Consider the following 13,690-nt stretch of genomic DNA (forward strand, 5'->3'; position numbering starts at 1 on the left):
GAAAAGTATGCGCATTTAGTTGTTAAGTTGCATAATTTATGCGGGCGCTTCTACAAAATGGTTGGAAATCTGAAGAAATCCGCCTTGTGAAGCTGTTTCTGGGGATCCGTAAGAATGCTAAGCCCTATGATGATGAAACGTGGTGGGGGTAGCATGACCAGAGGATCTCGACCTGATTCGATTTTCAGCGCAAAATATGGTAATTACCTACCTAATTTGCATAATTTATGCATAATATGCAAAAACCTTTTTCTCGGAGACTAGGGGTCGCACATTCTTCAAACTTGGTGGGCGGGTGCATCTTGACCCCAGACAGAACAAGTTTGTATTGGTTAGTGGGTGAAGGTCACTCGAGGTCATCCAGGGGTCATCTAAGGTCAAATTACGAGACGCTGTCTTAGCGGCATGAAACTTGGTGGGTACAGTTAACATTTAGAGTCAAATTTTCTGACGGTCATTTTGGGGTCATCCGAGGTCACTTAGGGGTCATCGGAGGTCAAATTACTAAAAACTGTCGTATGAGCATGAAACTTGATGGATACACTTAACATTATGAGCCAAATTTTGGAAGGTCATTTCAGGGTCATCCAAGGTCACCAAGGGGTCATCTGAGGTCAAATTACTAAAACTGTCGTATGGGCATGAAACTTGGTGGGTACAGTCAACATTTAGAGTCAAATTATCGGACGGTCATTTCAGGGTCATCCAAGGTCACCAAGGGGTCACCTGAGGTCAAATTACTAAAAACTTGTATGGGCATGAAACTTGGTGGGTACACTTAACATTTAGAGTCAAATTTTCAGACGGTTATTTTGGGGTCATCTGAGGTCACCAAGGGGTCATCTGAGGTCAAATTACTAAAAGCTGTTGTATGGGCATGAAACTTTGTGGGTACAGTCAACATTTAGAGTCAAATTTTTGGAAGGTCATTTCAGGGTCATCCGAGGTCACCCAGGGGTCATCTGAGGTTAAGTTACTAAAAACTCGCATGGGCATGAAACTTGGTGGGTACAGTCAACATTTCAAGCCAAATTTTTGGAATGTCATTTTGGGGTCATCCAAGGTCACTCAGGGGTCATCTGTGGTCAAATTACTAAAACCTCATGTGGATATGAAACTTATTGATGGATGTATTATGCTCTGCAAATAAGATATAGCTACCAAGTAGCAAGATGTATGATTGCGTGTGATCTGGCACATACAATGTATATGATTTCACCTGTTGCACATTCGACTGCAATTACTTTCACATTCAAAAAAGCACAGAGCCACAGCGCCATTGGTGCTCTTGTTTTATTTTTGAAACGCACTCTACTTTATCAACACTTTTATCTCATTGCACGAACGTGACAGTGAGGCACGTTAAAATAGCCCCTGGCTTAAGGGGGTACTACACCCTTGCCCAATTGTGTAGCTATTTTTGCATTTTTCTCAAAAATTATAGCGCATTGGTGACAAGTAAGATATGTATATAATAGGGGCAAGGACTACAACTACTGCACTGGAAATTCTATTTCAGCACAGACAACAGTTGTGGAGCTACAGTCAAAAATGAGGGAAAACCAATATTTGATCAATAAATCAATAACTACTTGCCTTGAGTTCCTGAATTTTCAGTGAAGTAGTTGTAGTCTTTGCCCCTATAATATACATATCTTACCGGTCACCAATGCCCTATATTTTTTGAGAAAAATGCAAAAATAGACCCAAAATTGGCCAGGGGTGTAGTACCCCCTTAAAAATACCCTTTTTTTCATAAGATCATGAGTCCAGCCCTGTTTTGTAGTTCACTATTATTACTGGTAATTTTAAGAAAGAGTTGATGCTAGAGTAATTCTTGTTTCCTCACTTTTTAATATTCAAGAAGATAATTTACATACTAAATTACAACTACAAATGTTGATGTACATTCTTATGTATTATACACTGATTTCTATTTGCTCAAACTTGAAAGTGAAGAATTAGGACAAGTATGCGGTCTGATGTCTTGCATCATACTTCAATTTGATCACCAGTGCAGGATTCCTTACACAAATTACCATGATTACAAGCACCTGTGGAAAAATGGATATGATTTGACTTTGACCTTGAATGAATGACTGTGGCTAAAGCAGTGTTTATGCACCTCTTTTAAGGCAGGTCGGATGGTAGGATCTATATTTTTCCAATTTTACAAAGCCAATATCATATTTATAACTCTGTATGTCTTGTGGTTATTGAGTTAAGGCAACAATATAACAACAAAAGTTTCTGGTGTTTCCAACCTCCCATGAACTTAGGGTATTGAAAGGATACCCCTTATATCAAGCTGTGGGATCTCCTTTATACCTTTTTTGGGTACGTGTAGATTCCACCCAGGGGGGCACTTAACACAAATGACCATACGTGTATGCTCCCCGTAAAGACCTGGATTTACTGATTTACAGCAGCTCTGAAAGATTCCTATATTTGACCAAAATAGAGCTCTGAAAGCCCTCTGATTTTGATCATTTCTGCTTTAAAAGACCCCAAAATGGCTCATTCCTCAAATTTCTGGGGGTTTTTTTCAGGTGATTTTCAACCAAAAGGCCAAGAAAGACCCTTGATTTTGACTGTTCGCAGCTCGAAAAGTCCCCATTTTTACTGTTTGCAGCCCAGTTCACACCTCTAAGACTCCCAAAGACCCACCATCTCAAAATTCCAGGGGAACATACCCACCAAAAATTTGTGATGTGCCCCCGGGATTCCACACCTTGCCTCTTGAGTGTCATCTTTATTGTTTCGACATTTGAACACAAACACCACTATGTCACACTTCCCCATGACTCACCATAAATAAAATTAAATGAATTTTCATTGAAGTTGTCAATTACATGACTAAATTAAAATATTATTGGAATGTTTCTATTAGAATTTGGCCATGTTGCATGAATACCATTTAAAAACCGAAATTCTAATCCAATTTTTATCTTGGCACATGCATTTTTTTCATCTTTTCTCAGTGAATACATGTCATTGTGTATTCAGTCAAAATAAAACACAAACAGGGAAGCACATTGGTATAGCAATGGATTATGATGAATTTTCTGCACAAAATACTGTATATTAATACCATTAAAAACAAATAAACTCAACCCAGAAAGTATCTAAACGATTATAGATATATCGGGAACTGAAATATATACAGTGGAAACTCATTATAACGAAGTTGTCAGGGACAGAGAAATTATTTCTTTATATCCAAATTTCGTTATATAAGGGTTGTAAAAACAATGCATAACAAAAGAATTTTGTATCTTGGTTCTGGAAAAATACTTCTTTATAACAGGTTTTTTCTTGTATCCGATTTCGTTATAATGAGGTTTTACTGTAGCAAAAACTTATTTAATGTATAGAAAGCGTAGCTTTCTCCTGCTCATTTTGATACCTCTTTTGTTGCTATCATTTTGATACCTCTTTTGTGTGTGTGTGTGGGGGGGCCGGGGGGTGTACATGACAAACACATTTGGCTTGAATAGGAGCTAAGTGCAACTTTCAAAATCCGACTTGAAGCCACTCAAGCGCCCACAACTCGACCAAATTATATCGTAGAGCAACAAAAGAGGTATCAAAATGCGCAGGAGAAAGCTGCGCTTTACATACATTAAATAAGTTTTTGCTATATATTTCAGTTCCCGATATATCTGACCATCTATAATCGTTTCGATACTTTCTTGGTTGAGTTTATAAACAGTGAGTGATGAACAGAAACTGCAGTGTTTGATGCAACAGAGAAACCCATGCATATAATGCTGAAATTTATATGTGACGTGATCTGGTCTATGGAGGCCATAGGAGAAATTTTACTATAATTATTGGCTTATACACACATTAGGCTATCATATACTGCAAACACCATAGGTCTAGCAAATTTGGTTCTATAGTTATGAATCTTTGTGATGCTTATTTTCTTATGTATCTTATTGTTTTTACTCCATATTTGTGCCTTTATCTCAATTTCAAATTTGTCGCCTTTGACCTCCACGGACCAGATTGTGTCACATATTACCTTAAACACCCCTTAAAGCCAATGTGTACAATCTTTTAAAATCAGTTTGATAGATTTGTTTTTGGAATTGAATTCAGCCAAATTCATTGTGTTTTTAGGACAACAGAGCAAGTTTGAATTAAAGTCATAATTATGACTATAAATCCCCTATAGAACACCACAGTATAGCAGCTATGATAATGAGCTTTCTTTCATTTTTACCTCATTAACTTGACTTCAAATGATCAGAACACTTTCCTCACAGTTTTTGCTAATAATATTTTATAATATTCGGTAAAGAATGACCAAATTGAAATTGGTCCAAAGAGTGATATTTTAAGGGCTTGAAGGATTTCTACAAAGACTTCTCTACAATCATGTGCAAAAATGTTGGTATGCATTTGATGTATCCCAGCTCCCCTTCAACAATGTTGAACTTGACTACTTGAGTACTGAATGGAGTGGCAGATGAGTGTGCTATTATGTCTATTCAACATTGCTGGGAGGCAGAGGGAAGAAGAACAAAATCTATAAAAAATATACCATTATTGCCCACTTTGCCCACCAGTTATGTGCGTTTGGGGCTTTACAACAGCAGGCATCCCAACCAATTTTGCACAAGATTTTAGATTTTACCAAATTCTGTTTGACAGAACAAATGGTTACCTTTTTTTATTATCGACACCCACTAAATGAAATATACATTACTACAAAAAAGTTGAACATCCAATGTTCTTCTTGACTGCTTCCGCCACAACCAAGATCTTATGACGGGGTATTATCACTTTAATATAGGTATAAGCTGGTTACAACTGCCTGTATAGAGTGTAAATGGTAAGGTGTTAGTCCTACAGCTTTCGGATATAATCCTTTTAGATTCACTTGTTCAAGGAAATAATTCAATACACTGTTCCTGGCTCAACTTCAGTCTTGTCATTTTAGACTTAGATCACAGAATGTCAGGAAGTCTGGTATAATAAAATATATATACCAGCCAATACAACATGATGATGCATGAATACATCACAGGTTTGGTATCAAAACTAATGAAGTACAAAATATAGGAATGTCTGTTCTAAGCTGATGATAACATCATCAGTGATCTGGCTCCATGTCGGCATCATCAAATTGTCCCGTGTCCATTGGTTCATCTACATACATAAAACAAACAAAGGTAAAAATGAGTGAAGCTTCTAATCATGAAGTTACAGGGTGGAAGAATGCTCTGTTTGCTGTTGATTCAGGGTGGTATATCCAGCATTTTAAAAATTGGGATTGGTCTCATCATTTGAATCAAAACTGCCTGCCGTAAATTTGACACTTAGTTCATTCGTTTTAGGGATCTACTGGTACTATATAGTTTAAATTAGTTCAAATATATGTTGTTTTGGCCTTATAACATTAATGTGATCAACATTTGTGACCATTTAATATTTTTCTTGGTCTTTAATTGTAATTTAGTATCTCCAAGCCTGAAGGGACAGGTGGGCAGGTCCAGCATTCAAAATATCCACCTATCCATGACCATTGGCATGTAAGTTTTAATCGAGCTGGTAACTTTCCTGACAGGCAGTTCAGTAGTAATTTTGACCCCTAACAGTTTGAAGACTATTTATATTAGGGAAGCCACTAAGCCTAAAATAAACTTTCAGGGACACTAAATTGACCCTTCCAACAACACTTTTCTTCTGACTGAGTGGCAAATTTGTGATTTGCAATGCTGATATGTGTTTGCAATTGGAAGTTTTATTTCATAAGCAAACAAGGTAAATTTGGCACAGAAATGTTTTGGTTTTGGTGATCCTAGCAGCCTGCTTACCTTTATTTGGCTCTGTTGTAGAGGAACCATTAATTGATGGTACAATAACAATACCCTGGTTGTTGTCTGTAGGTAGGTTCCCCTCTTCCTCCTCCTCCTCCTCTGCATCATCTGGAGATATATGCAAAGCAATACCAAATCAATTATATAGCAGCTAAACAATGGCAATATTGAAGCTTCTATTTTACATATTTGCTGATCTCACTTTTTGTCACACAAAATGGGTCACTTTGCCGGGTCAGTGCAATCTTAATTCAAATTTTCAGATTTTATTTTAATTAAATGTGATGTGTGTGCTGTAGAAATTAGTTTAGTTTCTTTGAAAATAAGTTTAGTCTGATACAAGTTACTAGTCTCAGGTTTAGTCTATAATTTATGAACTTGGCTAACACTTCAGATGTGCCTCCATTTCCCTCTCCAATGTTGAAACCTGTTGATTTGGTCACCATGCCCCCAGAAACACCCAGCATTGACTTGTGGGTGGAGAAGGGGAAGGATTTTAGTAGTAGGGGGCACAGATTTCACACCAAAGATTCATAAAGTGCAATTTTAGAATGTTCCAACTATACTTTTTGCCAGGATTGTAGGATGCTTCTCTTTTGTGTCTTCCCAACAATTTGTTATTGCTACATATAACTGTTCTCTTACCATACTCTTCACCATCATCACTGTCATCATCTTCAGGATCTGGATGTAACACCTGACAATCTGTCATGGCATCAAACATACTGCCCACTATAATGATAATCAATACACAAACAAAATCAACGTCAAATCTATTACATGATAATGGACAAAATGAACAGGTGATCATTTCAGCATAATTACATACGTGAGACTGTGAGAGTGACATACAAGCATAACCTCAATTCAGTATCGAAGTGACTACGTAACTCCCTTGGTAACCAGATCACGCACCTTTCATAGTGACCAGTGTACCATAGACTTTGTGTGGCAATCGGATTGATCATGGGTCACAGATTTGAAAGCCAAAGCGTGATCCAGTTGGCATAGAGATAATCCGATTACACATAACACTACGATACTGAATATGAAAGCAGAATACCCCACAACCAGAGGTGAGGGCCAATGGGTTAAAGGCCCATTCAGTGATTTGCTCATCCGGACGATCGTAAAAATCATCAAAATTCAGATTTTGGTACCTTTGTTATTGCCATAGATGTACTAACATAGCCTGCGAGTGGTTCAGCCGAAAGCCGTGTATTTAAGACAAAACAAGACATTTTACACGAATCAGTAATTAAGATACTGACAGTATCTAAATTAGCTGCATGTATTTGAATGGGGCTTCAACTTCGTCAGTACTGCTGTCATTTTCTTTGTTTTTTGCCAAATTTGTCATTTCAAAATTATACCAAATGACAATTTGAATGACTTATCCTTCACTTTTAAGCAATTTATAAACAATTTTAATTTTTTTACACTTGCGCTGGGATCACTGAATGGGTCTTTAAATAATGGTCAACTTAAAAACAAAATGTGACCTGCTGACAAAACCAGGAACAAGTTACATTTTAATATAAGCACTAAACAATAAGCTATTGAAATGATACAAAAATGATATATTACTATTATATTTATATAGCATGAATATTTTTCCAAGAGCTATGAATAATTTTACAAATGATACCGTTGATAATTTTTTGCCAATATCCAGGGCCAGATTTACCTGTATGTATGTTATGCAGTGGCGTAACTCCTATGGGCTCAGGGTGTGCAAACCCGCGGGCACCCGAGGATGCCCCCTCAGCTTGGGTGCCCATTGGTTCCAGCTCAGATTTCCCTTATCAGTGGGGCACCCAGCTATGAATGCCCGCGGGCACCCAAAACCACAGTTACGCTACTGATGTTATGTGGCCCAAAATCAAGGATCAGACCCCAAATTTGGGAGGATAAAACCAACTTTAAAAAACTGAAAAAACTGGTTTGGAATGAGTAATATGTTTTGATTGATAACAACTTACATGTGTTATCTTTTTCAGAATTATACTCCCACAAGTTCCCTCTTTTAATAAAAGGATGTCTGAAAATTTATACATTAGCAACTGATTGGGTAACTCACAAAGCACTCACAGTTTTCATTTTTCTCTGCTACAAATCGGATTTCCCTCACTGCACCAAAGGCTTCTTCTTCTTCCTCTGTTCCCTCAGTTTGCTCACCATCTCCTTGTCCTCCACTTTGTCCTTCACTCCCTTGTCTGTCTACTTGCTGTACTTCTCCCATCAATTTCCCATCAATCATGAGGTATAGACATTGATGTGGAAAGGCTGATAGATCTCTGGACACAGCATGAAGGGATATTGCTGGATATGGTATGATGCAACCCTGGCCACTGGCATTCATCCAGGTCACTTGACTGTTAAACAGAGCATTATAAAGAACAAATTTTGTCAATTTAAATTGAGAAAATGCCATTAAAAAGTCTTTATTTATTCCACCATGCAGTACAGATTCATGACATGAAACATGCTTCAAGGCTGTGTTGGGTGATCAGACCATCTAGCCACAAACATATCGATACGTTATCTGTTACCAATAATCATGATAATATTATCATCCCAACACACTCATACATGCATATAATATTATGATGGATACAAGCGGCTACATAGTGGGCGACCAGGCCTTATATTAAGCATGCCTGGACCAGGAGCTAAAATGAGCTCCTGGTCCCAAAGATGGCTCCTGGTCCTATAGTTTGTAGTGTAAAATATTGGATCACCAGGAGCCAAAACTGGGTAACCATGGGGTAAAAAAAGCCTGGGTGCCTGGTTAATATAAGCCTTGTGGGCGACAGGTAACCTGGGTATTTTCTAGTGAACCTAACCCTAACCCTAGTACAAGGAACTTATACGATGTCCTCATTCACAAACTGATACTATCTGTCCATCGTATAAGACTGTTACCGCACAGCAACTGGTTGAAGGAATATTACACAGTCAAGAATAGGCTGCATCATTTTTTTGTTCTGAACCCTCCCAGTCTCCCAAAACATCAAAACATCAAAAGCGTTGCACTTATACTTACTTAAGACTGTCCTTTTTCATATAACGCAGACAAAGTAGGGCCAACTTGCCTAGAAATGGTCAAATTTTGGCAAGAAATATCTCTGTGTAATCCTATGTAAGTCCCATATCACATCGTTATCGGCGATCGAGGTTTTTTTTTCTTCTGAAGTTTGGTTGGTACCCACCAGCGTCATGCATGGGACGTGACACGGCTAAAATAAGCGACCGGGAATCGGGGATCGTTAAACCGTCAACAAATTTCAAAACATAGAAAGCAGTAAACTTATTGGCGAGCGGTCCGAATTTTGAGCCATAAGTTTACGTGGTGAACTAACCCTAACCCTAGGATATAGGTATGCTAGGTGAATTCAAATTTGCCATCAAACTGCATCATTTTACATATCAAATTAAAGCCCTTCAATAAAGAAAGCCAAAACTGAAAACATTTTTGTCATAGCACTTTCCGTAACAAAGTTACATCTTGTCAAAGATTGACTTTCATCAAAAAGATTCTGCTAGCAAAATTCCCCAAAATGGCATTTAGGGGTGTTTCTAGATCTTAGTCTCATGGCGATAGCAGCTTTTTTTAATATGGAACTGCTATCAAAATCCTCTAAAATTCCATGTGCGACTTGATTATCACCATAAAAAATCATATATTTGGGTCAAGTGAAGTATAGAAAACATATTTATGTAGGTTTCCTTCACCGATCTGTCCTCGAAAAAATTCAAATTTCTATGTAAATATCGTTGTGTTTGGGCTAGACTTCGCTTGCCAGTCCTATATCGCCGTACCTATGTATATTGAGGACTGGCTTACGCCATTTTGGATGTCAATGGGAAATACACACTAACGATTTGCGCCGTTAGAAACTTGAAAAAAAATCTTTAAAATTTCATCAATGTATATAAAAGTGGTACCAACCGTATTGTGCTTGCTAATTTAAGACTCGGTTGAAACAAAATTAAGGATCGAAAGCATTTTAGTGTCCAAAAGGCAAAATTATCGTCAAAGTTCTGCGAAATCGGCACCCTTGCGAAGGGTTCAGAATTGAATCGAACGAAAATATCCGATCTTTGCGATCAAAAACACAAAATTACAACTTTAAACATACTATTGGCAAGAGACATTATTACCAAACAATACAGAAAAGAAAAGAAAATTTGACATCATTTTCTCAAAATATTGAAAAAATTTGCTCACTAGACATCGAAAAAGTACGCAATCCAATTCCCGTTCAAACGCGTGGGAAACTGAAAGTGCGATAATCGTGACTAGTTTGGGCCCCGGTCTCGGCGAATTTCGCTGACTAGCAAATGTGTTAACTATAAAGTCTGGTTTGCCTGGGATACCTATAGGATAGTGGTCAACAGAGTACTGCGTGACAACAATAGGTTACCTGTCGACCTGTCGATTGCCCTGTGATGTCATGCCTGTATCAGCCTGTATCATGTATTCGCTCATTCAGACAATATTCAATGAAATCATGACATTCATGCATTGGAATTTTTTTGGATGGGCTTTTTTTACCTTTCTGCAATGTACAACGTTCCTTTCCCAAAATCTTCCCGCTCCACGTAAATATTGACATTGTTTTCTTGTAACCGAATTCCATCTACTGGTGGTGAAACGGATGACAGAAACCCCATCGTACTGCACATACAAACCAAAAACAAATCGCCTATTATACCACACACGTGTGGTGTCGACTGCTAGTTTTTAGCTGTGACCTTAATTTGACCTTAGGTTTTCTCTTGACCCCATTTGACCTACATCTTGTTTCTAGACATTTGATCTTTAAATCATTTTTTTTTTCTTCAAACCATTGCAGTTTATAACAATCAATTTAGTATTCAAGAGAAAGCTAATTCCGTCATTGATTCAATGTATTGTGTCGTTATACCATTTTAGCAAAGTCATGAAAATTGAAAGTGACGTACTTAGTCCTCTTTCTAAAAACAACAACACCATTTTTATCCTGACAGTTGGTGTTGCCGTTCTAAAGTTCGACAAATACTTGGCAAATACTTAATTTCTATTGGTGAATTCCCTTTTCGCTACATAATTTACAGGGGCCAGAAGGAGTGGCAAATTAATATCGGCCTGGCCACAATAAGGGTGAGAGTGGTAATCTTGGTTAAAGTCATAAATGTACGATCTTATAAATTATGAAATTTATTTTTTTTAAACTGATTTAAATAGGCCTAGGGACTTTCTAATTATCTAATTACATCAGCTATTTATAGGCTACATGTAGTTACAAGAACTCATCGCAAACCTGCGACACTGAAAACCATTTACATAAAAGTTTTTACATTATAACCTTATGCTAGGCCTACATAGAACCAGGCTATAAGGGACCTTGGTTCTCCATGGAGTTCATAGGCTTGTAGAAAAAAAAAAGGGGGGGGGGTTATTTTAGCCCATGCAAGAAAATCATCGGGTTCTTTGTAGAACCTTTTAGGAAGTTAAGGAACCCTTCCTTAATAAAGATCTCAGTAGAACAGAAAAAGGGATTGAGAAAATGATTTTCAGAAACAAAAGGAGCTAAAAGGGGTAGGCCTACGCACGTTAACCCTCTTTTAAAGTTTTGTAAAGTACGGTATACTGAATCGTGGACCCCAGGGCTAGTGCGCAGGCCATGATTTTTTTTCAAAAAAAAATGGCTTGCATAATTTTTTGACAAAAGAATGGGCTTTTGGTGCTCAGATTGACAAGCGTAGAAAGCTAGTGCTCCCTGAGCTTTGTTTACACTGTTTTTATTGATAATGATAACATCCGCTTTATTGTGTTGGATGAAAGTGGTGCTTAGTCGGCATGGTCGGGGTTCAGACCCTGGTCGGGGTTGGTCGGTCGCATAAAAATTAATAAAATTAAAAAAACCCTCATTTTGGAGAGCTTTGGAGCAGTGGCGTAACAAGCGGGGGGGGGGGCTGGAGCCCCCCTTTGAACCCTTGCCCCTGTTTGCCCCAAATGAAAAAGTAGGCCTACTTCTCAGAGTTATTAATTAACCTCGGATTATCTGGTCATTTTAACCTAAAAAACACACATTTTATTCCACTTTTTTACCATTGTCACAAGTTTAGCTTCAATATGCCAAAAATGTTCACGCGCTTCACGCGCATTTGTTCCATAAACTTCTTTTGTCACCAAAAGGTGCTGGATTCCTGCCCCATCATTTATTATGTTTGCCCCTTGCCCCCCCCAAATGAAAATGTCTAGTTACGCCACTGCTTTGGAGGTCATAACTTGAATTGGGCCAATGTCAAGTTCATGTCTTCATGTTTCACAGAGAGTTTGTACACATAAAAAATCATTAATTGGCAATTTGTTTCAGGGCTTCGCAGGTGTTTCCTGAAAGATCGGCATTAAATTGGTTGCTGTTCAAAATATAGACCCAGCTAGGCTATTAGTCCTAGAAAGAGAATTTTTCGGGGTTAGGAGTAGGACGTTAGGTGTAATTTTTGCGCAGGCACACCTTTCGAAAATAAAAAGGTTCAACATTTTAAGTCCCGGCACCCCCCCCAAAAAATCCCGCGTACGTGCATGTCCTGTTCTGATTGACATCATGTATACAGCCTATGTGAATTGTGTAGGTCCAGGTGGCAAATTTGAAATTGAGATAAAAAAACTCCAATAAAAGCTACCGGTAATAATAAAAAAATGCCCCTACATAAGAAATTGCGCATCACAAAACTTTTTCTCCCTCACTTTATTTATTGAATGCACTTTTGCACTACCCTTGAGGAGTGTAGAAGTACCGTCATCAAATATTTCTGAACAGGGGGTTCTGGTCTGAACAAATAGGGTGACGTGTCCACATGTTGTAATTGTAAAGAACATTATAATGGTCAAAATACAGTGATAATAAGTTCTACATGAAACATTATTGTCAAATGTCAAAGAAAAATAAAGACATTGCAGAAACTGGCACTAGGCCTAGTTCAAAATTTAGTTAGTCAAGAAAATTGTTAACACAGGCTACATTATACATCTCAACTTAAAGTTTTGAGCCTGGATCTGGATCAAAATAATTTTAGGTCCATTAAGGGAAGGGGTATGAACGTTTGGACAGTATTTATTGTGGGACATTATAGAGCACATCAGACATATCGAATTGCATTCTGAATACGAAGAATTCTGACTGCTAGGCTATATATCAAAAATTTGAAAAATATCAAATTTTAATAATTTGTCATAAAATGTGTATTATATCGTGAATTTCAAAAAATGATAATTATTTGATATCAGAAAGACATGCTTCGTATTCAGAATGCAATTCGATACGTCTGAGGTGCTCTCATGTCCCACAAAAAATCCCGGGCAAAAAATACTGTCGAAACGCCATAAACGCTTATGAATTCTAGATCCCTTAAGTGATTAAGAGGGGGGTTAAAAAGGTTTTGGGTTCATGACTAATTTTTAAACATGATCCCCCCGGGTTCCCGCTAGGTTCAAATATAATAATAACCCCATAGTTTTCAAAATTTGAAAAATAGGGTCCATTATGATGCTGTGCTATAAAGGGACCGTTCACAAACACTTGTGGAGCCTGATGCAAAAAAATTTCATCGCGAAATTTTTTCGCCCCCCCCCCCTTTAGGCCTACAGACCTCAAAATTTGCATATAAACTCAATTTTCCAGGAAAATTTGCGGTCATTTTTTTCAGCCCCCCCCTTAGGACGGTCAAAAAATTTCAGGGCCCCCCTTTTTTCATCAGGCCCCCTTACAAGTGTTTGTGAACGGTCCCTAAAATACCCCCAAAACTCGGTGTAGCGGGAACCCTGAGGCCCCCCAGTATTTCTGAACACCCCTTGAGTATCCCCAGGACAA

The 13,690-nt window shown here is 37.9% G+C and overlaps 1 protein-coding gene across 1 annotated transcript; it reads right to left on the bottom strand.

Moving 5' to 3' along the window:
* Positions 1 to 2,430: 2,430 nt before the first annotated feature.
* LOC140155094 (methylosome subunit pICln-like) lies at positions 2,431 to 10,596 on the bottom strand. Its single transcript, XM_072177793.1, has 5 exons — positions 10,387 to 10,596; positions 7,920 to 8,203; positions 6,474 to 6,560; positions 5,826 to 5,936; positions 2,431 to 5,157 (listed from the first exon to the last, which is right to left on the bottom strand). The coding sequence occupies exons 1-5, from the start codon at positions 10,515 to 10,517 to the stop codon at positions 5,102 to 5,104; spliced, it is 669 nt and encodes a 222-aa protein (XP_072033894.1). The 5' UTR covers positions 10,518 to 10,596; the 3' UTR covers positions 2,431 to 5,101.
* Between the last annotated feature and the right edge of the window lie 3,094 nt (positions 10,597 to 13,690).

Source organism: Amphiura filiformis, chromosome 6 (genome assembly GCF_039555335.1).
Source record: "Amphiura filiformis chromosome 6, Afil_fr2py, whole genome shotgun sequence".
NCBI classification, from domain to species: domain Eukaryota; kingdom Metazoa; phylum Echinodermata; class Ophiuroidea; order Amphilepidida; family Amphiuridae; genus Amphiura; species Amphiura filiformis.

Coding starts and splice junctions, on each gene's coding strand:
- LOC140155094 (XM_072177793.1), bottom strand. CDS start 10,517: ATGTGCAGTACGATGGGGTTTCTGTCATCCGTTTCACCACCAGTAGAT. Junction 8,204..10,386: donor ACGTTGTACATTGCAGAAAG/GTAAAAAAAGCC, acceptor TCTGTTTAACAG/TCAAGTGACCTGGATGAATG. Junction 6,561..7,919: donor AGCAGAGAAAAATGAAAACT/GTGAGTGCTTTG, acceptor TTATCATTATAG/TGGGCAGTATGTTTGATGCC.